Source organism: Molothrus aeneus, chromosome 6, assembly GCF_037042795.1.
Source record: "Molothrus aeneus isolate 106 chromosome 6, BPBGC_Maene_1.0, whole genome shotgun sequence".
NCBI classification, from domain to species: Eukaryota; Metazoa; Chordata; class Aves; order Passeriformes; family Icteridae; genus Molothrus; species Molothrus aeneus.
In genome coordinates, this window is record NC_089651.1 from 38,554,874 (window position 1) to 38,581,463 (window position 26,590).

The following is a 26,590-nucleotide window of genomic DNA, read 5'->3' on the forward strand; positions in this document are numbered from 1 at the left end:
ATGCAATTTTGTTGATTTGAGCTACTCCTAATCATAAGAAGAGTCCACAAACACAAGAATTGTATCTCCAAAGCATGTATAAGTAATTGCATTCTAACAGCTTTAAAAAATGAAAAAGTACAAGAAAAACAAGACTTCGAACTGGCCTAGGGAGGAAAACTGAGAAGACAACTGCTACTGATTTAAAAACAAAGCTTCAAAGATACCTATAAAAAAGACAAAAAGACAAAAGACAGAAAAAAAAAAAAAGCCCAGTCTTGGATGACAAGTCTCAAGGTATGTTAAGAGAGACTACTTGTTTCACTCAGTAGTGAATAATTTTGTTGTTCTTCCTTAACATACATCTTTTCTGAGATGGGTAATTGCAAAGGGATCATAAAATAAATAATCCAAGATATTTTCCCATCATCTCTTAGATCTGCTTTAGTACAGTCCCTAATACATAATTCAGAATAATAAAAATTCAAATAATAAAAATTCAAATTTAAAAAAAAAAAATTCTCTCTTAATCCTAATGAGGCAATCCAGAGCTGAAAATCTATGCCTTTCAGGTTGCCTGAGCCTCTGAGGACAACAGGTGGAAGCACTGTAGCTAATAGAAGCATCAGGAGGATCCTAAGAGCAGCCAGAACATTCCTGCTCTTTGGTCAGGAACTGCAGACCTACCAAAAACAGGGGTCAGGAACAGAGAAACGACAACTTGTGCAAATGCTTTCCCACCTATGAGAATCCCAATTCTCAGGGCACTTGAGCTCCCTAGTTGGACCTAAATAACTTGAAAAAGTGTCCTTTTTCCCCCCATTTTTGGAAAAGCCATGCATGGCAAAGCAGGCCTCAGGCCAGCTTCTGGACTAAAAATCACTTGGTTTTGCATTTTAAAAAGAAAACTGCAGCTCAGTGGGAACAGGGAAGATGGGCTCAGTCGAGCCTTCTTACAAATCCACCCCAGCTGATAGATGTTCTTAGGACAAAAGAAATTTCTGCTGGTGTGTTAAAGGGCTATCTAATGGATATGGAAGCAAAGGGGAACCTTCCTGCCAACCTCAACTAAGTGCTGCATCAAACCAAACTGTCAAATGATTCAATGATTGTTCCTAAAATTTCAGACCCTATATTGGCACCAATGGACTCTTGCAACTTTGTGTATCCAAAGGGAGACTCTAAGTCAATCCACAGTTTTTGCTTCTAAGCCTGTAAACTGGCTATTAACAGATCTTTGCATGCATGTGGTGGTTCATTTAAGGGATAATTGAAGCAGTTTAGGTGGTGAATGCTGGTTTAAAAATTGGTTAATCCAATACTATTATTTAAGAATCATATAGCTACCTAGGAACTTCAGGTGCTTTTGGCACTAAGCATCAGCAAAAGGAAGATGCTGAAATTTGTTTTTTCAGATTAGGTGGACTGATGGATGAAGCAGTAGAAGGACTCTAAATGCATCTTATTTTGTCTCAGACATCTTTCTCATTTAAATCTTGCCATATAAGCAGGGAACTTAAAGATCAAAAAAAGCCACTCAACAGCCCTGATACCCTTTATTTCCACATGGTCCAATTAAGAAAACAGTTCCCAAAGTCACTGGAATGCAAAATTACAGACCACTGGCAGAAAAAAAAGTTGAAAAAATGGACCAGTGCACAGCCTCCAGCAAGCTGTCTTCACTACTTAAGGTTCTAATAATAAGAAGACCTGAGGCAGATTAAGTGGAAAACAACACTCTTGAAGCCTTAACTCTGAAATGGAAGTAATTGTTAGCCTAAAAACACTCAAAGTGTCTGAGAAGAGCTGGGTCTTCAGCTCTGCTCTTCTGTGGAATATGTACCTCTCATCACCATGACTTAACATATTTTCTTCTGAAATTGTCACCTTGGCTATTTTTAGCGGGCAGAGATCCAACTCACAGTTCTTTTGGTTTACATTCTAGTCAAAGTGTAATTTTGAAAATGCCCATCAAAAGGAAAGATGCAATACTGTATGTTGCTTTACAGCCTATTTTAGTGACTACAGCAAGTCACTTGTTTCAGGATATGCACCTGAGAACAGAAGGAAGTACCACTGAAATGCTATATTTGACTCAGTTTGAGGTTACTGTTTTGTTTGAACTTTTTTTCACTATTAGCAGAGGAATAGGCATTTATCCTGGTCTTACTGTTGCTTTACTCACTAGATCACCTATGACACTTTCAAGGTCTAAAACCGCTGCTTTGAGACTAAATCTATAAAGAACATGATAAGAAATGCTGCATGCTATTGTATTTACACCAAATTTTCTGCTTCATTTATGCAACCCACACAGGATTAGGTAGGATTTAAATCCTAAAGGGGTCTGTAGCCCTTAGACTCTATTTGTTTCAAGATATTTTATATTTAGTATTTCAGCCAAACAGTTCTGTTTTTTTAAAAAAATGTATTTAAAACTATCACATCCAGGCAGGTAAGTGTTAAAGGCAATGAGAAAACAACAGGAGGTTAAAGTATGCAATGCAGTAAGAATGTTTAGCATGTCCTGACACTCCAACTCCCCCCCCCCCACCTCCACTGTTCAGGCATCTAATTGTTTGCTTTTCCTCCTACATACAATAATGAAGCGAACTACAATCAAAGTGTGATGACAAATGGTCCCAGGGTTTGCATTCTTTGGAATATATTGGCATTTGTAAACCAAAGAAGAAAGATAGATGTAATCAACCACCCTCTTAAAATAGAAGGATCTGGAAGAGTATGTTGGCAAAATCTTCAAACCACATTAAGCCCTAATTTGAAAGCATGTTTGAAAGGAAGAAAGCAATGCCTCTAATACCAGTTTATTTGTATAACAACAACTAGAAACTGAACTTGCTAGACATATTTTGAAAGATGGAAACAATTAAAATGTATTAGTGATCTAAACAGGCACTGTATTTTAAAAGAAAAGAATTTTAAACAATCAAGGTTACACATATCCACATTTTGTTGACTAATCCTCACCTTCCCTTGATCTCCTATTATTTAGTACTTGTATTACATGGAAACATTGCATCTCTGCTTACAGAAATTCACAAGAGTTGTCTGTACACACTTTTGCTTGTGGAAAAAGAATGATACAGTATCATGAGAAAACCCCATCAGCTGCAGGATGGCAATTTTTTTTGCCTCTAACATTAAAAACTTGGACCCTTCTATTAAAGAAATCAACACATAGTGGCCAGGTCACACCATAACATCAATGTAGTCACTAAATAGTCAGCTCATACCAACAGTAAATAGAAATTGATAAAGTACATTTGGAGGACACGTTATTCACATCTTCCTCTTTTCCCTTCTAGACAAGATACTACTAAGGGACTTAGTATGGGAGGAGGATTAGCAAGGAAATGAATAATCAAATATTATTTTAAATAGTTGAAAATATTTCATATTTAAGCTAAAATAAGCTAAAATTAGGTATTAACATAACCTGCATTTTTTGCAGTCATGTTCAAAATGCAGTGCTTCAAATTTCTGGATACTGACAACCCCTCCTTAAAAACAAGATTGAGTCATTCCAAAACCCAAACATGAATTCCTGAAAACAGAGATATCTTCATATACTCCCTTTTGACCTGCTGCAGTCCTACCAGGCCATCACAGACACATTGAAACTTCAGAAAATATTGTCATAACTTCATAACATAAATCTCCTTTGATGAGCATCAAAATTGTTGGCATTTATAAGCATCATCATTAGCACATTAGCACACAATGAAACACACAGTTCATGCCCACTAAGATACTATTTCTGTCTTTCAGCATTCTTGCTGTTGCTCTTAGTCTTGATGATTTTATGTGCAGCAAAAACATAGCTATAGAGAAGATAAAGAGTTGGAGACTTCCCAATTGATTTTTGATCTGTTTTGTATGAGGCATGGTTCCAATTATTACCTTTGATAGGAAATTACTTTTAATTACATATATAAATGTTTTAAGAGGTTGATTAATACTTTAAAAACCCAAACAAACAAAACCAATGGTATAATCAGTGCATATCAATCACTACTTTAGAGACTCCAAAAAAAAAAGAATCTATGTATCAGAATTTTCAAACAAGGTACGATAGAGATAATGCTTTCCTAGTAGCAGAGTATTTGCATCTTAGGAAAAAAATGGTGGTAATTACCCCATGAAGCATTTTAATCATTCATTAAAGGTTAAATGGTAAAACACTGAAGAAAAAGAATAATAATCTTGATAACTCTAAAATTGCCACTGATACAGTGAGTGTCAAAGTGAAAGAAGGAATGTTTATGTCAGATATTAGGAAGAAATTCCTTACTGTGAGAGTGGTGAGGCACTGGAACAGGTTGTCCAGAGAAGTTGTGGCTGTCCCATCACTGGAAACATTCAAGACCCGTTTGAATGGGGGGTCTCAGCAACCCAGTCTAGTGGAAGGGACTAACCCTAACCCTTCAAACCAAAACCTTCCAATGATTCTTCAATTTCAAACACACACAAGTAGTACCATCATCCTATATCCTATACTATTTATATTGTAGTACTGGTCTGGAGCCAGTTTTCAGGAAATCCCTGCTTCAGAGGAAGGAAAGATGAATTAATGAAATAGGATTTCAACAGGCAACAGAGAATCAGGACTATCAGGCAACAGGAGAATCAGGAATTCAGAATGTGAATGTCCCCTTTTAAATACTCATTTAAGGAACTAATGTCAGATAGCTCTGCAGCTGTATATACAATCTCAGCCATTAGGGAAAAAAAGGATACAGTATACAGAGAACACATATGTATCGTACTTGGCCTCTCTTCCAACCCCATTTCACATATTTCTGTGACAGCCATTGAAACACCTTAAGTATCAAAGATGCTACTCATATGATAAAATATGTAAGTTCTGGCAGTAACACATTTGTATCTACTCAGGATTTAATAGGTGCTCAAATTTACTCAGTTGCAACTGAATTCTACTAATAACTGTGTGAGCCACTAGGACGCATATTAACAGATGCACATTCTTGTTCAGAGTTAAGAATAGAAGCTTAGAGGGAAACCATCCATGTGTAAAAGTATTGCTGGAGAGGGAAGGAAAACTTAAGGAGGAAAACTACAGGATTAAAAGTAAAAGCATGTCAGAATAACAGAGGTATGTCATCTGCAAGTTTCTGTTAGTAAAAGATTTAAGAAGAATTTGCTTATATAGCTAACATTATAATACAAAACCAAAAAGCCAAGGTGCAAGTAGTCATGTGGCAGTCAGACTTCAAACTGCAGCGTGCAAGTAGACGCTGTGCAAGGTGATGGCATTGAGTGGGCACTGTGTTTACAGGTGCACGACCACCAAGACCAGCATCTGGTTGCTTTCCAAACACAAAGTTCCAGGTTTTCATAGGCAGTGTCCTGGCTCCATCAAGAACACATTTACACTGTAGGTCATTAAAACACAGAAGTGGGGCTTTTTGAAGCCAGAAAATTTGTGCTCTGACACCAATAACATTAGTGACAATATTTGAAAGTAGTAGTTTCTATGAGTGTTTATAATATTTTCATAATTACTATGAATGCCTGTGAACTCCAGACTACGAATGACTCAAAAGCCAATTTTCTTCCATTTTAATCTAGGCAATATTCTATGCAAAAAAGTTACTTTTAATTTAATTTTTTTTTTTAATCAAGTGTTATATGACAGAACTTTTCAACTAATACCATACTTTCCTGCAACATTTAGAGACTCATCTTTAACTACTTCCAGTAGCTTCCTAATTTCGGTATTTTTTATCATAACACATAATTATCTTCCTATTGAAAAGACCATACATTGCACACACATCCCCCCACCCCACCTCTGCATGGTTAGGCTTCTGTTTGAATACATAATCTCAGCAAAAATATAACAGCCTGAGCATCCCAGTAAGAAATTTGCTTTTGTCTCCAAAAAAGACAGCAGAGAAGCACAACACTGCCATCTCCACCTTAAATGCTGAAGTACAAGTATCACACATATAATCTAGTGAAAAGATTATAAAATATAGCAAACAAGAACACATGTAAAGGATGTTAAAACTTTTGTGAGCAAATTAAGAGAACTACTGTCAGGCAGAAAAATTAATTTTGTTCAACCAATGTAGTATACCAGAAAACCATCAAACTCAACAGTCCCAAATCCAAAAGGAGGCAGAGTAAGCAAGCTCCCAGCCTGTCTAGTCTCACCCATGACATCAAGTGACTGGTATCAGAGAGAAGGAATATCTGAAAGTGTCTTCTGCCTTGTTTTATCTGTCAGTGTTCTGGATGTGCTGGCTCTTCTAGTGATGGACTTACACGCTGGGAAGCAGATGACAACTGACTTAACTGCCATAGATGCAATTTGCTGGGGTTCTCCACCTCATATACATTAAATGGGTTATACTTGGAGCAAAGTACAATATGAAGCCTGAAATACATCCCCCAGACCTTAACTCTGTTTAGTATATGTTCAGTGCAAACCAGTATTACAAAGAAGAGTTTATTAAGGTTTCTTACAAAAAACCAAACAAGCAAACAAAAAAACCCCCAAAAACCAAAAAACAAGCAAAAAATCCCAAACCAAACAAACCCAAACCAAACAAAAAGAAAGACCACTAAAAAGGAAAAAAAAGAGTAAAGCCTTTCTTCCCTCTTAATCCTCACACAAAGCTGAGCAAAGTCCCTTTTCCTGCTGTGGATTATTTGAATACGCATCTTCGTTTAATGGTATTTGTTAAAGCTTCAGGTTACCTGAGAAGCAGGTCCTACAAGGGAAAATATGGAAGGTGACAAACAGCTTCATTAGGTACCACAAGCAAATTAAATTGCTGATGTGTGTTAAGCTTTGGGTGAAGCTCAGAAGTGGAAGTGCTCCTGGCACCCACTGCAGCCTGATCAAACAGGTGAGCAATCACACGAGCCTGCTGCTATCAGAACTATTACCTACTCTTCTGCCACTGACTGGGAATCCCTGCCAGCTCCTGCAGCTCAGGCAAATAAACTGACAGAAAACCATCCTATCAAAAGCAGTTCAGTTTCTGCCACTTAAGCTCCTTGGATCAGTTTCCTAAAAGGTCAGCATCATTTCAAAGAGTTTGCTGACACAATACGAACAGGCATAGATAAATAGCACCACCTCTCTTCTTCATAGGTCAATGAGGAACATTGCAACTGGAGAATATACTGTCAGCTTAAGTGCACCCAGAATTTGGGCACCAGATAGTGACACAAAAGCTACCGAGATGACAACTATGAGATGAGAAAGCAACTGAGATAACAAGTAAGATTAGAAAAGCCTTCTTGTAGGTAGCTTTTGGCTAAGGAAAAAACAGGACTCATGAACTTTATCCCCACCAATAACACAAGTTAATTTTAAAAGCAAACAATAAATGGACAAACTATAAAATATCAAACAAGCACCCTATTTGGTGTTTTAATTTTGGTATACAACCAGATAGCACACAAGACTAATCCAGCCAAGGAATGGTTTGGACAGGAAATTTCCAGAAAACAAGTTCAACATACAGAAAGTTCATGCTTAGTAAATAGTGAACTTTCTTCAAGAGATAGTCTAAAAAGCTTGGGATTTTATTGCTTTAGGCATTAGAGTGAGTGAATATATTTACTGGCTACAAAAGGCATGGAAAAAGCTCAGGGCCTTCAACTATTTACCTAGTTTGTAGATGTGAAAAAAGGAATACTTTAACTACATACACAAGGTGATAATTTAGAAGAGGTCACTGATGACAAATATTTTCCCCATCATCAGGTTCGATACCATCAAGGTTCTGGCAGGAACATGGAAGAAAACAAAGCACACAATTGTATGGTCAGTGCATCCTGCCACTTAGATCCTGCTTGGCACAGATCATGTTTCAGAAAAATATCTCAATCACCTGATGTTCTACGTACAAAGTATGGCCATCAAAGCTCTAGAAAAAGCCAGATTTGCTGAACAGAAGCGAAGCAAAGTAAACTTTACTTCCATTAATAGGAAACAGACCTGGAAGGATGTTAGGACTGTCAAACCACTGCCAGCCTATATCCTTCAAAAAAGAGTAAAAACCACCAAACATTTGCTGGACACTGAACAATGGAAGGAAAATTGTGCTCAATCCAGCCGCAGAAAACAGACTTCAGCCTCCAACTGGAAGCCAACTGGAGATGACCAGCATATAGGGGATGCAAATCACAATAGAAAACAAAAGAAGTTGAACAAGTGACAGGTATTATTGAAAGAATAATTTCTAAGGCAACCACTGACAATTCCCTTACATCACAGTTTGAAAGTCTGAACTAGAAAGACAATACAGCAACACTGTTAGTGAAGTATAAATAGGCTCAGAAGGCTGAAGGACAGCCTATAAATAGGACAGAAGACTGCTCAGATTTTAGCTCACTTCGTACAATACAATCAGGAGAGGTGGAGTCCATGAACTTGATGTCAGTGGAGACTACCATTTGCACATCAATTAGAAATAAACTATTTCCAGATACGCACCCCAGATCCTTTAGTAAAGGCCACTGAAGCCTGGTCCAAAACACAATGGTGTCAATGTGACTTTCCATACCTAACTTGGGTCAAAGAAGTGAAACACTAAGAAGAATTTTGTTTAAGTTTGAGAATAGAAGTTCTGGAACAGGACAGGAAACATACATGAAGAACACTGCATTCATGAAAGGAGTGATGGATACAGTGGTGTATCAGAACAGCTTTCCTGCAGAAGTTTGAATTTGTTGGATGCAAAACTGTTGTACACAAGACTCAGGAATTATGAGTTTTCCAGATTTATGGAGGTCTTCTGTGCACCATATAGCTGTTATTACCAAACACATTACACCTGACCCAGGAGTACTTGACAACAGGTTGCACATTTTAGAAGTACAAATTCAGTTTGCTAGATTTTTCAGCTATGACCTCTACAGCCTGTTACAGAAATACTTTTTTCTCCCACAGATATAAAGAGAGAATGTAAACTATAATATAATTAATTAGCTATCACAAAAGCCATTTCCTCCAGAGATATTTCTTTTAAATGACAGCAAGTTTTCCAACATTTAATCCAAATGTCCAAACACAGGTGAGGATATCAGTAGAAGTCTTGTGCAAGATTTCATAGAAACATAACCTAACAGATTTGCTCAGATTTACAAGTAACTTTAAAAAATAGCATTTTTAATAGAGTTAGATTCAACAACTTGGGTGAGATGGGATCTTTGGTAGCCAGCTGGACATCAGCTCAGGCACTGCAATGCTTAGAAAGCTGCTGCCTGACTTCAACTGGACACTTCAGAGTCAGCCTGAAACCTAAGGCCAGGAAAACAATTTGGCAACAAGTCCATTCCTTTATACATACAGGGAGTAGCCACCTGGCATTAGTAGTGAGCATGTTTACATGCTGGACTTCACAGGATATCTGATACAGATCAAGGACAGTTCAGAAGAGATTCAGGGAGTGAAAAACTTCCATTGATTTCAGTGGAATTGGGATACTGATAAATCTCATGGTACAGGTACCTACAGTTCCCCTAGAAATGAGGTATAACAATTCCTCTGAAAGTACACAGTTAAAAAGTGAAAAGTTAATGTATTACAGTCCAGAAAGCAAAACAGTTAAAACCATTATTTCACTTTTCAGAAGATTAAACTGACCACCAGAGACACTTCATATATGGTTACACTCTCTCATGTTTGATCTGTACCATTTTGCCATTTTGCAAAAAAAAATTATTTCAAGATTCAAAGACCTAGGAAGAGAGCAAGAATGAACACAACAATACCAAAAATCAACAAGGAAAAAAAAATAAAAAAACCACCCCAAAACAAACAAAAAAACAAACAAACAAAAACCAACAAAAACCAAATACAAAACCCCCCACCACCAACAAAAACTCAAAATAGCAAAATACCACAAAGACACCAAATGAAAAAGAGGTGGAAGAGAGAACTCTTGGTTCTTTGGTTTCCTGGGCTAAGCCAAGGAAGCTCCAAATTCTTTCCCCGGACTCAAATCACCTGGGTCTGTTCGGAATTGTTTAGTGAGCAAGAGGCATGCAGGTTTTGCTTATACAGAATGTAAGCAGCCCAAATCTTGCTGATAGTCACAACATTTTATACTACAAACTCGAATATTGAAATGTTTACAAAACAATTAGCAAACATATAAAGTATGTATGTTCAATTTTTACAAACAGTTCAATCATCATACAAAATGTAATGCAGTGATTTATTTCTCTCTCTCTGAATTTAATCTCTTAACCAGAATAGAGTTTGTAGTCAAAACAAAGACAAAGCAAGCTATCCCTAATTACAGTTGCTGTAGATAAGGTTTCAGCCATATTGTTGAAAAGGAATTTGTAGAACACTGTCTCTCTCTAAGTTTTCTAATTCTTCACAGATTTTTCAATTAAGATTCTAGGTGCAATTATAGATTAATCAAAATGTAGGAAACAAAGATGTAGATGTAAGCAAGATTTAGACTGAACAGAAAAAGCCCAGTTTAGGACTGAGCTGGTAATGATTGTGATACCATCTCTACTTGACAGCAATGGTTTTCTCTCAAGGATGTTATCCTTATTCAGCACACAGAATGCCAATAACTAAGTCTGGGTAACAGACCAGCATTTAGTCTTTAGGGTCCTTGCTACTTCTACAAAGGACTAGAGGAAATGAAAAAATAAAAAATAATAATAAAAAGAGCACATTAAAGAAGTTAAAACCACCTCGTCCTCCTTGATCTCAGGGTTTTTTTCCCTGTTTCTCTGCAAGTTGCATAAAACTTTCATAGCATACCAATAAAACTGTCTACTCTCCTTTCAGGTGTCTGTCTTGAGGCACCAGAGAGGACTAATCACTCCTGCAAATGTCAGCACACCAACTGAAGTCTTCAGGGAAAATACTCAAGTAATATAAGGTGATTAATGTACAATCAAGGAAAAAAAAAGTCAAATTTTGTATATGCAAGTGATAGCATATTACATGAGAAGATCATAAGCCATTATTTTTTCCTTTCACTGAAAAACATACATTAAAAAAGGGAAAAGCCATTTTGTAACAAAAGGTAAGATTACACTACACAAGCATCAAACTTGTTGCCTAAGTTACTTCAGCCCAGTTACAAGTGTTCACTCTGCAAGACTAAGCAAGTGAAAAGTCCAATTAACAGTATTATGCATCAACTGATCAATATTCTTTTAATACTTTTAAAAGGCATTTCTGACCTTAAAAAATCTGTGTGTAGAAAAAATCTAATCACATCACCATAAAACTGCTTTATCTACAGTTTCTAGAATTTCATTCTATACTGCTCCTTATCTTCACACCAACAACTGACAAGTGACATTTTTAGAAGTTGTTTAAAGGCTATCTCTTCCAATTTTATGACCACTCTGTGCTTCTTGGGAGTCTTAAGAAGATACTTTTCTATTTCTTTTCCAGAGTTATAATCTATATCCCAAATCTTAATTCAGGAAGAAAAGAAAAATAATTTCTGCTAACAATAAATGGCATCACATAGGTACTACACATTCATTCATTAGGTTTTGATTAGATCCATGCTGTACAAAACAGTTACTGCCCATGATTAATGTACATTCATCAACTAGCAAAAAGACAGAATGAAAGCTCCTTTTCCAGGAACAGGATGAGATCTCCTTTCATTCCCCTCGCAAAACATGATTTTTATAGCACTGTTGACCCAACATCCACTCTTACATGAAAGAAGAGGCTCCAAATATTGCAATTTCAATTTTTCCCAGAAGAGGGCTACTCCAGTTCTAATGCAGCAGACCTCAATGAGATAACAGAAAAATGCTGCATGTGATGCCTAAACTTAACAAGGTCTATTCTGTATAAAATACTTTTCAGCTCTGGTGCCCACATCAGCCTTCCTAATCAAATTACAGAAAATAATAAAAAATGCTGTCCCACAGAAACGTTCTCAAGATCTGCCAGAGGTTATGTTGCAGGCTGAGTGCTAAGCATCTGAATAGTGTTTTTGTGCAACACTTGCATTAGCCCACAAAGTATCCTGCCAGTGACAAGAATGCATCTCTTAGTACAATATTTCAGTTACAGTTAAAAATGGCAGAAGTTCAGCAACTCAGTAACTTGCCTATTTAACTAAACACAATAAAGGCCGGTATATATAAACTTTAAAAGACTGAAGATACTCATTTTTTCATCGGTAAATCAATACCTTCTTAATAGGTCAATATTGATAATTATGATGATGAAATATTGAGACTTTTCAAAATGTTTACTATCACATATATAGTCATTTTTGTCATCCACACTACTAGGTGCCATTTTACTTACACTATTTACTATTTACACTATTTTACTTGCTCAAAACCAGAAAGGAGTAAAAAGATTTGCAACTGTAATGGCCTATAATGCAGTCTTCAACTGATGCTACATTTTAAAGTCTACCATAATCTTTACCAAGTTTTGAGGCAGCTATAAGTGGCCTGGTAAATTTGGTTTTGAAATCAATGAACTTTTAAAGAAATCTGTTTCCCATTTAGCTCTGCAACAAGACACAATATTTTCATTTGTAAACATGCTGTTTTATAATCAAACATTTTCTGCTTTTGACAGTTGCCTGAAATAAAATCTACTGAACTCTAATAACTTACTTTAAAAATAAGGCAGTACCTTTTCAACATAAATCTTTCAATACTTTCTGCACTGCTTGACAATCTAACATATATGGAAAGATTTTAAGGAAAATTTAATCGAGTGTCCAAATATAACTTTACTTCAAACATTAGGTCATCTAAACATCTGTCTCCAATATATCCCTAGGGATTTAAATCAAAAGTCAGCTAAACATGTACTATCATTTTGAAAATAAATAACAGAACAAATTTAGTCTTGATTATGATTATCATGCTTTTTAAAAGGAAACATTTATTCTAATAAGAAAAGTCTGAACTAATTTAAACTTTATGGACATTAACTTAGAAGAGTTCCGTACTCTAAATAAGATATTTCTTTCCATTTAGTTTAGTCTCTAATAACATTCATGGGTTTATATCTGCAGAAATCCTACATGTTTTCTTCCTTCCTTTTGGAAATGCTTCATATCTCATCATATTAAAAAGTGAAATTTTATAGGAAGGAGAAAAGTTTGCTAAAAATCAACAGATAAGATTGATTTGGTTCTTTTTTTTTGTCATCTGGGTTGGCCATCATCATATTTGACAATAAGGAACAATATGCCAGTCAAAGTATATAGCATACTGATACTTATTTTCTTAACTGCTTGTGAAAAAAACACAATAAAGATTGTTTTAAGCAAGTAGTATAATAAATAAGTGGTAGCCACGTTCCCCTTGCTTAATGCAACAGCCCCAATCCCCTTCAGAATCCTAATCCCATTTAGGAGAGGAGAATTAAGCCCTTGTCTGCAAACACAGTACTTTCTTAAAAGTCCTATTGCTTTGGCTCTGCAATAGCCAGAGACTTAGAGAAGAATGAAGGGCAGAACTGTGAAGACTCTCAAAGCTCTCATATTCTTCCAGTAGTCTTGTACTCTCAGATTATTGCCCATTCCTCTACATAACTCCTCTTTTTGATGATGAACTGATTCCAGGATGAACTAGTATAGCAACCCAGAGCCAAAAGAGGCTACCAAGAATCTGGTGGCAGAAGCACCTAAAATGGGCACCAGACACAATGTTTTGAATGTGCTGCATGAACAAAGCAAGCACTCTTGCTTTACACACTATTATGGAATTCTGACAAAATTAGGGTGTACACAAAAGATTGTGCTGCCACTGGTCAGCATCAATAGTAAGGCAATGTCTTGGAAAATAAATTCTTCTAAAAACCTATAAGCACCCTGACACTTTGTTTTGTACTTCTTGGCATGGGGTTATGTTACACACACGTGTACACCATCAGCATTGCAAACCTGCCTCTAGAGAACATACACGTAACCAACCTAAAAAACCCCCAGTGTATCACCACAAATCTCAAGACTTCATAATTTCATGGCTCAGATCCAAAAATTCATCTAAAGATCAGGAGTGCTATCTTTATAAAACATCTACAGTTCATAATTTTAAGCTTTAATGCCAAAACACTGAGGATAAGATTTGATTTTAAACTGAAATTATAATCCAACTTTCAAATTCAGAAATTAATCACATAGCTCCACAAGCTGGAAGAGACATCAAATACCACAGAATCCATAATGAAGAATTAAATTTTGTTTCTGTGTCTCTGATTATGGGAGTTAGAACCATTTTTTTTTCACCATGCCCTTCATGTTTTACTGAGTTCAGTATGTTATCTGGAGCCAGCCGAGAAAACAAAGTTGAGTTTACTACACATTCAAAATAGATATTAGTTTTGAAAATATATTGATATTTACTACACATTCAAAATAGATATTAGTTTTGAAAATCAACACTCTAACTAAATATTAAGAAGCAAGTGTTAGCAATAGAAAAATAAGTAAACCTTAACTCTGCTGCAAAGCCACTCTAAGAGGAAGTGAAATAAATAGCACAAAGAATTTTCCAAAACTGAAAGGGCTACTAAGACTCTCATTTGCTTTCGGGAGTGTTGCTCTTTGGGGTCACCAGCCACACATCTGCATACTTCAGTATAATAAAAACAGTAAAATGTCCAGGAAACTAGTATAACATACCGATCTGGGAAATGATTCATTGACTAAAGACTAAAAGATGACCCATAAACTGTGTTTACTGACAAAAATTGATGGATTGAAAATGATCCAGAGGGAAAACAAAAGCAGCTGTTAACAGTGTAGCTCAGTGATTGAAAAGCAGACCTAAAGGCCAATTACTCCTGTGTTTCCTTCCCCACTGTATGGGTGGGACTTCTCAACAACATTCAGACTCTCGCAGTTATTTTCTCATCAGAAAACCACCAGTGTAGACAACTGAAACATGAATTACCTGTTTCAGATGTTGGTGCAATGGTATCTAATTGTAATGATTCCTCAGGATAAGACACGTTGCAGAAAATAATGGCAGACACTTATCCTGTAACTACTCTACTTTCAACACACCCAAAACAGTTGACCTGTAGTACAGATTTTCTGTAGAGAAAATACTATCTTAAGATGGCTGATATGTGCATTTTCTTGCACAAATAGTAATTATTCATCAGAGAGTGAGAGTTTCATATTATAAAAACCAATATTAATTTACTTTACCCAACGACTGGACCAGTGTTAGTTTCCACAGGCAGCAAATATCAATTAATCTCCTCCAAGGGGAAAAAATTATTTGTATGTTTTCAAATCCAGTTGAAGAGCCCATTTAAGGCCTTTATAATCAAGGCTGAGATACTTGAAAATACTTAGAGGCATCCCTATTATCTATTCATTGCAATACTGATTTTCAAAACTTCCAGGTTCTAGAAGTCACATCACTATCTGAAAAGGGGTTTTTCCCCCTTGTCTTTAGCCCTTTTAATTCATACCAACCCTAATCACAATACTTCAAGCAGTCTGAAAAGGTCAATACAATCATTTTTCAGAGAGAATTTCAGTCTTATAACAGACAAGTTCCTCCAGTCTTGGGGGTATGATTTTGAGTGTCTCCCACCCTGCTAGCTTGAAATGGAAAAGCAGCAAGCATAAAGAAAGAATTTTTACATTTGTAAGGACATCCAAGGTAATGTCACAGAAACTAAGCTACAGTAAAAGGAAGCTTTGTAATATCATCACTTAACAGGCAAAATTGCCAGATTTTATGCACAGAAATAACCAGAATCAGTTTTCATTTTCTCTCCTAGAACACTGCCACAGAAAACACATCTACTGTTATCAAAAATCATGCTTTGTTGCTATATGTTAGAACTATATTCTTACTGCCTAACAAACTTTTGTGTTACAACAATTTAACATGAATTTGAACATATACATCAGTCACTAATCACAACTGATGAAAAAATAAACAGTAATGAAAAATTGTTCTTTATGCCAATATAATCTTGGCTCAGAGAAGCTGTAACAGCTTCAGAATTGCCTTTGCAGACAAAGCATTTTTTGCCTACAAATTTTACAACAGGCATGTTGCAGTATTAATTATTTTGACTACCTTCATGCTGTTATATGTATAACACACTGTTCCACAATATTATTTAACTTTAAAATCTGACAATGAAATTTTATAGCTTATTTTGAAGAAGTGTGTATGTTTAAGCTTTTATGCTTTGCTGTAGGTCTCATGCCTGCAAATACCTGAAGGAAGTTAACAGAGGCTTACAGCAGTATGTATGTAACACAGCAGTCTTTACTTTGGTTATAGATTGGCATTGAGAGCTTGATGACATTTCTGCAATATTGCATAAAATCTATGCTAAAATTAAAATAATCAAGACTCAAATTTCTCACTGTGGAAATCAGTAGCTATTTGCATATTGATTATACTGGGACACAAATATAGCCCAAGTTTTTTATTTATATATGGTATCATAGCATTACAAACATCTATTGACCTTTACCAGTCAATATATCACCACTCGACACATCATCACTTACAATTCTTGTGCTTAATTCAATGACAGTGAAATTCAGTGTCATTGGTCGTGCAGTACGCATACGGAATCAGCATTTATTGATCATTATTTATTTGACCTCTTTAAGCTTTTATTTTGCATATTATAATTCAAAATTACATATGCTTATCTTCTTATCAGCAACAGCTTCAACATACATTTTTATCGCTCTGCCACAGGTAGGGGGAAAAAAAAAAAAAAAGCACATTAGCATCTCATTGATGTCATTGTAGTATTGCACTGCCATCTTGTGGGCAGTAGATCGAATGAGTGCAAATAACTTCATTACTCTTTTCTGGGTGTGAAGTTGGTCCTTTTGACAGGTTTGGGTTTTCGTGGAGGGTGGGAGATAAGGGGTGAGGTTTTTGAGAAAAAACTTGTTACTCTAAAAATAATAGGAAATTTATAACCTTTCTTAACACTCTCAGACCTAGCAATGGATAGGATAAGTGCCTTATTACACCCATAGAGGATTCTGTGCACAAAATGTTTTACCCCCATTGGCTAACAAGCCAGACTAAATAAAGCCAACTTCTCAGTTTTACCAGTGTATCCTATTTGGAACAAAGACACACTTGGAATTACGAGGTTGCTGCAGGATTCTCAAACCAAGTGAGTACCAGAGCAAGGCTGAAATTTAATCCCCAGGTTCAACAAGCAGTTTGGTATGAGCTGCATCTGAGTCCACCAACCAAAAAATTCTTCTTTTCAGAGTCCCAGCTTCTACAGAAGCATACTACAGGTGTCATAACATGTTAGAAATTATAAAAATTCTTAGTTTGTTTCTGTCACTGTTACATAAACATGTAAAATTTACTTCATATCCTAGCCCTTCATATAAAAGCTATTACATCAAAAAGAAATCCCCAAACATAGCTTGAAACACATTTAAGAGCTCCAAATAGCTGTTCATGAGTTGCTAGTACACTGCAATGACTCAATTAACCAAGATCAGTTCACCCTAAACACTCTCTGGACAGAGAGTTGAGGTCAATGACTGTGTCTAAGTGGAGGCCAGTGATGTGTGGCATCCCTCAGGGCTCTGTCCTGGGACCAGTGCTCTTCAGTGTCTTCATCACTGACAGACAGTGAGACATCCCCAATATGCAGATGACATGAAGCTTAGTGGTGCAGTTCACACAACAGGGGGACATGAACCCATCCGGGATCCTGGACAAATTTGATAAGGGGGCCTACAAATACCTTATGAAGTTCAAGAAATCCAAGTTCAAAGTGCTGCACCTGGGTCAGGAAAGGAGCAACATGAGTAGATGCTGAGACAAGAAGTCATTGAGAGCATCCTTGCAGAGAAGGACTTGGTGATTCTTGTGGATGAAAAGCTGGACATGAATCAGCAATGTGCACTCACAATCCAGAACGCCAACCTTAACCTGGGCTGCATCAAGAGCAGTGGGAGCAGGCCAGGGGAGCTGTTTCTGCACCTCTGCTCTTGTGAGACCTCACCTGCAATGCTGCATCCAGATCTGGAGTCTTCAGCACAAGAATGACATGGACTTGTAGGGCAGGCATAGAGGAGACCACGAAGATGATAGTGAGTGAAATATCTCTCCTACAAAGACAGGTTGAGAGAGCTGGAGTTGTTGAGCATGAAGAAGAGAAAGCTCCAGGGAGACCTTGCTGTGGCCTGCGAGTACCATAAATGAGTGAATATAAAAATATAAGGGAGAGGAACTTTTTATATGGACAGATAGTGACAAGACAAGGGGCGATGGCTTTAAACTGAAAGAGGGAAGCTTTTAATTAAATATTATGAAGAAATTCTTTACTCAGAGAGTACTGAAGTGTTAGAGCAAGTTGCTCAGAGAGGTTGTGGATGCCCCACTCCTGAACTGTTCAAGGCCAGTGGGATAGGGCTCTGAGAGACCTGATCTAGTGAGTGGCATCTCTCTCCATTGCAGGAGGATTGGAACTAAATGATCTATAAGGTCCTTTTCAATCCAAACCACTCTACAATTCCATGATTCTGCATTGCAATTTTCATTTGCTCCTTTTAAAATAAAGCTACATTGCAAGGGTATTGCTTCTTCAAATTACTTAACTGTCTGAAAATTTAGAGGAATTTTGCTAGCTGCCAGCTTCGCATATTTAGCAAAATGTATGAAAGCTCATGAGGATTTCATTAGTTTCCACTAAAATTAAACAAGGTTTTCCAATAACATTTAATTCAGTTAGAAGTATACAAAGCAAACAGTCCAATCTCTTTCAGATTCAGATATTTTTAGAATTATCAGCTCGTAGAACAGGGGAGACTCAGAGACTGAGAAATGCTACAGAACTAAAGTTTGAAATGCTATAGTATGTGGGGAAAATACACTAAAAAATTCCACTGGGAATGGTTTACAAGGTAACTTCAGCTGGTTCACTCCATGGCATTCTGCATACCCTCAGCTGCTGGTCACTGCTCTGGTCTGCAGCACGCAGCTGTATTCTACCATATTGAAAAATGTCACATTGCATGGTTTTGAATTGCGTAGGAGACCAAAGCCAACAATTCCACTATACTGGCTTCAAAATCAGCCTCCCTGGAGCTTCCCTGATGGCTCTTCCTTATTTCCAGCGACCCACTGAAGTCAAACTGTCCTGATTACTGTACTCCCTCTTTGAACTGTATAATGATGAAAGCAGTAGGGGCTACATAGACCTTGCACAGGTACTTCATGTTTTCTTTTCAGCAGGTTTCATAAAACACAGAGTGCATGGATGGTTGTCTGAGCAGAAATAGAAATCTTTCCAAGTCCTAACTTCCCAACTGTTCCTATGTCCTCCCAATTTCTACAAGGATACTGGAGGAGGTTCAGGATATCTGGTATCTCAGCTTACATGCACTTAACCTTATTTTGGTCTTCTCTTACCCAAACTTCTCTTCACCATATTGCCAACCAAGCAACTCCCATCCAAATGTCCAACACCAGGTTGGCACGCTATACATTTCTCAGACTAGCAGAGAAGATTGGCTTAATTGGTTGCTTCTAGCGCATTCCTCTGGAGCACTTTAACTTGTAGAATATTTCCTTGAAATGATTACTTTTTGACAGTTTCCCATCCTTAGCTTTTTAATTTAAAGAGTTTGCAAACATCTGAAATACCAAATCAAGGCAGTGAAAGACACCAAGCATCAACTGTGGCCTCAGATAATATTTCAGCCTTAAGTGACTTCAGAGAAATGGAAAAAGGAAGGTTTAAGTACATTAAAATTTTATGGTTTCAAGTCAAGAAAGTTACAAGGTGTAGCTAAGTACTTAGCTAGATGAAATTACCTCTGAGCATTAACCAATTATTTTAGTAACATGTGAATGCCCATTGCATGGCTTAAAAGGAAGGAAAAAGCACCCAAGAAAACACAGAATACTCCTCCTAACTTTAACTCCCAGAAAACTGTCATAAAAATACAAACAAGCGAGAGGGAGGACAATAATTAGACAATTTTCCTGCTGTTTCAAGTGCTTCCTGTACATCTATCACACTCCCTCTCCCATTCATAGGGACCAAGTAACCTAAGGTGTTTCACAGATTATGCTGGCTAGTGTTCCTTGTGATGATTTTTGTCTGCCTAATGCCTCTTGCAACAGGAAGACCAAACACTGGTTTTAATACTGTATCTGCATTTGACAGTCTTTGTTTGACGAGTGGCTTTCCTGCTTGGAGATCTGGTTCAAAGAAGTTGCTGCTATCCAGGTTAATCAACTTTGTCTACTCCTGAAATAAAACACCTCTCAAGAGAAAAGGTTGGGACTTTCAAAGGAGCTTAAGAAAATTAGACTCCCAAATCCTATTAGGTTTCAATGCAGCTGGAAACCTAACTCTTTAAAAAAGAATTTTAAAAAATATTAAAAAATTGAAGCCGAGAAGTACAGAGAGGCAGAAGCCCTGCTGTTTCATGAAAACATGAAGAATAGGGGGGAAAAAAGATCAGCCTGAATTATCCCTATGAAATAATTGGTTTTTTTTAAAGCTCATTTTGTTCTGACTTTTCCATATTAATTTTACAGTAATTAATTTTGCAGTTCATGTTCATTTATTAAATTGAATTAGGCAAAGAGACATACCTAATTTTCAGCAGAAAAGTACTTAAAGGTTGGTTAAACATTACAGATCTGAAAAACAAGTCATCTAGTTATCACTTGCTAAATATATTAAATAAATTATTTAAATTTTTAACTTCAAAATTTAAAATGTGTATAGGTTATTTATACATGTATGGAAGAGAGGTTATCATACAACTAAATATAATTAAATTTTATTTATGTTACGTGTGGTTTTAGCTAATTGTTTCCATCTGTGGTCTTTTGTTATTAAAAAAACAAAAACATGCCTATATCAAACAGAAGCATCCTAAAACCTTCAGGGTAACTATATGCAGCCACCAGCCTTCACTGTGCCATGGGTATCTGTGCAATTGTTTATGACATTTGCACTTCATCATTCAAACTGACTCAACACCCTGTTAGAAGTATGTCTTGACAAATTAATCTGGGTATCACATAACATACTTTGCACTATTCAGTTCCTCTCTATGAGGAAATATCCATTGACTTTATATGCAACACTATTGTTTTAATTTCTGCCTTTTCCATACAGGCAGGCAAAAATAAGGATTTTTTTGATCTTTTTATTTTAGAGAAACAATTCTTCTTGTGACTTGAACCCTGTACTGACTGAGCTTCTCAAATAACATTTTGAAGAACTCCTATAAATCAAAGGAAATCAGAAGCTCCCAAGCTGCTCTTTTCACAATGATCCTTACAGTTTAGAGTTGATTTTCTGTTTAATTTTTTTGCTATAAATTCCACACATGCTTTAGCTTACTAATTAACCACTAGAGAAAAGGAACATGCCTGCAGTTCCCTGTACTAGAATGGCCTGAACTCACTAATGAAGTGTCCCAATTAGGTTTCAATCAAAGTCCTTTTCCTCACCATTGTCATACACCCAGGCAAGCAACAAAACCAAGTATTTTGAATTATGCTATTAACCTTCATTGAGGAATCTGAAAGATGGGAGTAAACAATGCCAGCAGAAGTAACATAAGCCAAGACTGTGTAAGACTTTGTTCATATTTAAAATTTCATTCACTCTCAGGAAGCAGAGCTTTCCATTTCACATGAAGTCAGATTAAAGCCACATGAAAGCAGACACACCCCTTGACACAGACAAAGTATGCATGAGATCTGTCATGCCTGACTTTTACAGTTCAGCTACAGCAGAGAGCTGTTCAAGTTTAACTTAGCAATGCCTCTGACAGCCAACAGTATGCTGATATATTTTCTCTTAAAACACTGAACACTTTCCTTTCTCCTTCTTCCAGCATGCCAGTATCTTCCATTTTATCAGTCCTGTAGACTAGGGGTCATGCTTGATTTCTTTCTTTCTCTTCCCCTGTCTTAGTAAGTCCACAAACAAGTCCTGTCATCTCCCACAAAGCGTCAAAAAATCCCTTTCTTCCTGTTCTGCCAGCTTAGGTTTATCTCTAATAATTTTCCACTCAACCTAGCAGAATTACTTCTTATCAGATCCTTTTGCATCAGACATGTAGATACTAAATAACCTCTCATTTTACTTATGCAGGCAATATTTCTGACCTTTCAATTACACCTACTGGGCTGTGCCATTCATTCCCAACCACCTCAGCACTTTCCTACCATTGCTTTGACAGAGTCCAACTCATCTTTCCTAGAAACCAGCTTAACTAAGACTAATTTATGTCTGGTTTGGGGTGGGGTTTTTGAGGGGTTTTGTTTTGTGGGGTTTTTTTGTTTTGTTTGGGTTTTTGGTATGTTTTCTTTTTGGTTGGTTGGTTGGTTGGTTGGTTTTCTTTCTAAATACCAGGCTGTGGTACAGACAGCAAAGTCACTCTAGGATGTCTGTGGCATTCAGTTGAGGCCAGGAAACAGAACAAAACACCTAAAGAGTCCTATGTCCTCCTGCAGAGACAGTCAAAAGCAATATAGGATGGTCAAAGTAATATTGGGAAACTAAGGTCAGGAAACAAACTCAATCCTTTTCTCCTTGCTTTCACCTTTTCCATGTTGTATCCACGCTTGCCTAAGAAACTTAACCTTGAGTCTGAAGACTTCAAAACTCCAGCCTTCACCTTTTGCTTTCTCTATAAATTAGCAGGAAAAAAACACCACTGAGTTTTAAGCATCTGTCAAGCAAGTTTTCAAGTTTCAGCCATTTCCATCTAACACACTTTATAGCTCCCATTTGAAGCACAAATCTCAAAATCCCCTGGTACAATTTTAGTGTTGCTCAGACTTAGCTAATAAATTATTACTGGTTTATTTCAAAACCAATTAATAGAGATTTCTGTAAAAATTTAAGGCAAGTGATGCAGCTAAGGAACTTGCCTGCCTGACAGGAGATTAAGCAAAAGGTTGCAAGCATCCGTAACATTATGTTGCTGGACTAGACACAACAGGCCTCTCACATTGTACTTTTTTTTTTAAGTGTTGCATGCAGATCAATAGCCTCCTTGAAAATTCTCTCACCCTAATACTGATGTTTACCAGATTACCACATATTTTTCATTTATCTAAATGGGAATTTTCTTTCTGTGGTGTTAGGCAATCTCTTCTACAAAGAGAACCTGTAACAAAAAAAGGCTCCTACCAGAGGATGGTAACACAGTGCATTAGATCAATCTGAATCACTAAGGCACAGGCCAACTGCTAAGGGCAGATAAATCTGTCATCTTGCAAAACATCTGGTGGCAAAACACCTCAGTATCCCTTCAGGTATGAAGGGTTTTCAACAGTCTAGGACAGATTAAACCTTTCCATTCTCTCCTATAGGAAGATAGGGGTGGTACCAAGCAGAATCCAAAAAACCTTTAGAATTTCAGAGGCTGCAGAAAAGCTACATAAACAGTCATACAATACGCTGGAAGGGTGGGGACAGCAGTCATACAATACACTGGGACACCAGACTTCTCCACTTCTGCTATGACATCTCTCACTGTCAAAGAAGAAGGCTGAAAACAAAGGGCATACAGAGCCACTAGCATGAAATCAAACTGCTCAAATGTGTGTTGGTGGATTTAGAGGTACAAGGGGAATTAGAGGGAATGGAAGACAAGCTCACATGTAATGTCATGGCTACTCAGGTCTCAATCACAAGAGAATTTTTCTTGTGCACATTACACTGAAGCATAAGACACAGCACCACTACCATGTAGCTCTTCTCTTTCATGTAAAACATAATATGACAAACAGCATTTAGACCTCAGAAGAGACTCTAAGGAACAATTAAAAACACACTACATAGTTGAAATATTAACATATGCAGACTGAAAGAGCAGGATATTGTGTTAAAATCCCCTACACTGCAGGCTGACTTAAATATTTCAGCTTCACTGGGATTTAGGTAAGAAATCTGAAGAAATTGACCAGCAACGCTTTCATTACTAAACAGATGTTTACGATTTTGACATTTGTAGTTTGCAGTACAAACAGACTACAAATTAATGAGTAATGTCGACATTCCTAAAAGTATTTCAAAAACCCCACAGAAACGCATTTCCACTGTAGCCCTGCATTGGTTTCTCTGTAACTCAGCGACGAAGAGTGTCACGGGGAAGGACTCTGAGCAGGGCAACTACGTTTTCTGTCCCGTATCCAGGCGCTGGAGGCGGATCCCGGCCGTGGACTCCCCCGAGGCGCTCTAGCCCTTCGGGGGGGGCTGTGCTGCAGGACACCGGCGGCTTCGGCCGTTGAAGGGGCCCGCCCGCCACTCTTATCGCCCGAGGGGCTGCAGGGCGTGTGTGGCGCAGATACACGGCGGAAACCGGGAGCGCCCCTTCACCCCCCTGCCCCGCCGGCGGGCCGAACACCGTTACAGGACTTGCTCCGGGACCCCCGTGCTTGGGTCTCCTCCGGAGCCCGCCCGCGCCGTCCGCCGGGGGAGGAGCCGCCGCTGAGCCGGTTCGTTCCCCGCTGCCCGAGCGGCGCGGAGAGGGGGAGGCGGCGCAGCCGCCTGCGCCTCAAGTTGGCGGAGCGCCGGCGGGGGACGGGCAGACCCTTCCCGCCCACGAGGAACGCGTGCACTCACCCGCCGAGCCTCCGGCGACGACTTGGTGAGAGGCCTCCTGCAAAAAGCCCCGGGGCTGCCGAGCCATCCTTGCCCGCGCCGCGGCGGCGACGAGAGGGAGCTGGCGCCTGGAAAGCGGCTGGGAGCCGGGGCCGAGTCCGCGCGGGGCGGGTGGGGAAGAGCCTGAGGGCCCGCGGTTATCTGCGGGCGGGAGGGGGAGCCGTGAACGCCGGGGGCGGGGGCGCCGGGCTGCGCGGCCCCGCGGCGGCCTTTGGCAGGCGGCCCCGGGCAGAGGGCGGCCCCGGGCACGGCACGGGATCGCAGCTACCGGCGATCGCTTCTAGCCGGAAAGCGGCAGCCTCTCTCTATTAGGACAGAGCCGGAACGGCCGGCGCTGCGATCGCCCAGGCCGGGGCGGGGAGCGAGGCTATGGCACTGTCAGCGGGTCGGCGGGGGACGGCAGCCGATCGCCTGCTCGGGCTCGGGTCGTACACTCCCGTCTCGGGCTGGTGTATACAGCGCACATCCTGCTCCCCCACCGCTGCTGGGACCCAGCTAACACCGCACATCCTCTGCTCCTCAACGTCTAGGAAGGGTCGCTGGTGCCGCTGTGCTCACAGGCTGTCTTTTTGAAGCCTACTGTCCTTTAAAAACCTTTAGTCTAAAGCTTGGTTCCATCTCTTTGATGTTCAAAGGACACGGGTATGTTGTCACTTAGAGAGTAACTATTACATGTTACACGGACCTGTGGGCCCGTCTTAGTAAACAAAACGGTGACAGGGCACGGGCTGGAAGTGGTGGGACATAGTCAGCGCCATTGCGTACAGCCCCCAGCACTGCTTTCGGCAAGGCCAATTTCTGCTTTTCCAGAAGATGCCCGAGTACAACGTGGGGGCAGCATGGGCTCGTCCCAGAGGCAGCACCATTGATGGGCAAGACAGTTCAGAGGGCTGTTCTGATACATTAGTTTGCTGAGTGCCTGCGCGTGTTTTGTGATAGTTTAGCCACAAATGTTGCTAACTGACTAGAGCTTCCAGCCTTGAATGGAAATGTAGCTTTTTGTAATGTACAAAGATAAGAGGAAAACAAGGGGTTTATTGCTACTGAAAAGGATGGGAACGTAGGAAATATACAGAGAAGTGTTAATAAAATGTTAAAAGACCATGACCCTAATTGCAAAAATGAATAATAGTCAGGTATAGTATTCAGCTATATCACTTGAATGCATCAGCAAATAAACAATAACATGAATTTTTGATCTATATAGGAGCTGAGTGCAGATTGCTGTGGGAATACAGAATAACTCCCTTAAATTAATAAAACTTGAATGTGCTGACCTTTAAGTAATTAAAATCTTAACTTCGATGTTTCATTAGCATTTGCGTTAGTTCCCTTGGTTTGGCTCCTTGATAATGCTGCTCAATAAATACTCCTGGATGATCAAGTCTCCAGTGTTCCCTATCATCAAAAAGCAGATGCTGAAGCATCACCAGTTTTTTGTTCCAGACATATAGGTCTCCTTGTGCAATGTTCTCTTGGGTACAAATAGCAAATCTAGTATTAAGGTGGACTTTGCTGCAGTATTTCGTCAGCAAAGAGAGTTTGGAGTTCATCAGAGTGCAGAAACTGGTCAGATAAATTTGTTTTCTGCATGTGTCCCTGCATCAAAGAGAATAACGGTCAGAGTGCATGTAAGTTACATAGATGTTCACACAGTAGCATAACACCTGCTCCTTAAAAAAACAAACAACCTCTGCTATTGTTAGGAAACTATTAAGGTTGTGTCATAGTATTCAAACTCCAAATCTATGCCCCCTAATTCAATTCCGCAACTGGAAGTCTCTTTGGCATATCTCCCTTATTTTCCATCCACCCCTCCCTCCTCCCCCACAAAGGGCAACCTTCCCACTGTGCAGGTATCCTAAAGCACTTCTAGGCTTAATCCTATTTCCATATGGCCTCTTCCGAAACCATGAGCACCACTCCATTCTTTTCCTCAATATCCCTGGCAGGGTCTGTCACTCCATTTGTGGT

General features: G+C 38.6%; 1 protein-coding gene across 2 annotated transcripts in view; it reads right to left on the reverse strand.

Annotated features, from left to right (window-relative positions):
* Window positions 1-24,722, reverse strand: part of SLC25A21 (solute carrier family 25 member 21) — a 232,023-nt gene extending 207,301 nt beyond the window's left edge. The window contains exon 1 of one of the 2 annotated variants that reach the window (XM_066552255.1): window positions 24,578-24,722. In XM_066552255.1, coding sequence (XP_066408352.1) covers window positions 24,578-24,644 — 67 coding nt within the window. In that variant the 5' untranslated portion in view covers window positions 24,645-24,722. The remainder of the gene's footprint in view (window positions 1-24,577) is intronic. The other variant, XM_066552256.1, reaches the window with a different exon arrangement.
* Window positions 24,723-26,590: the final 1,868 nt, after the last annotated feature.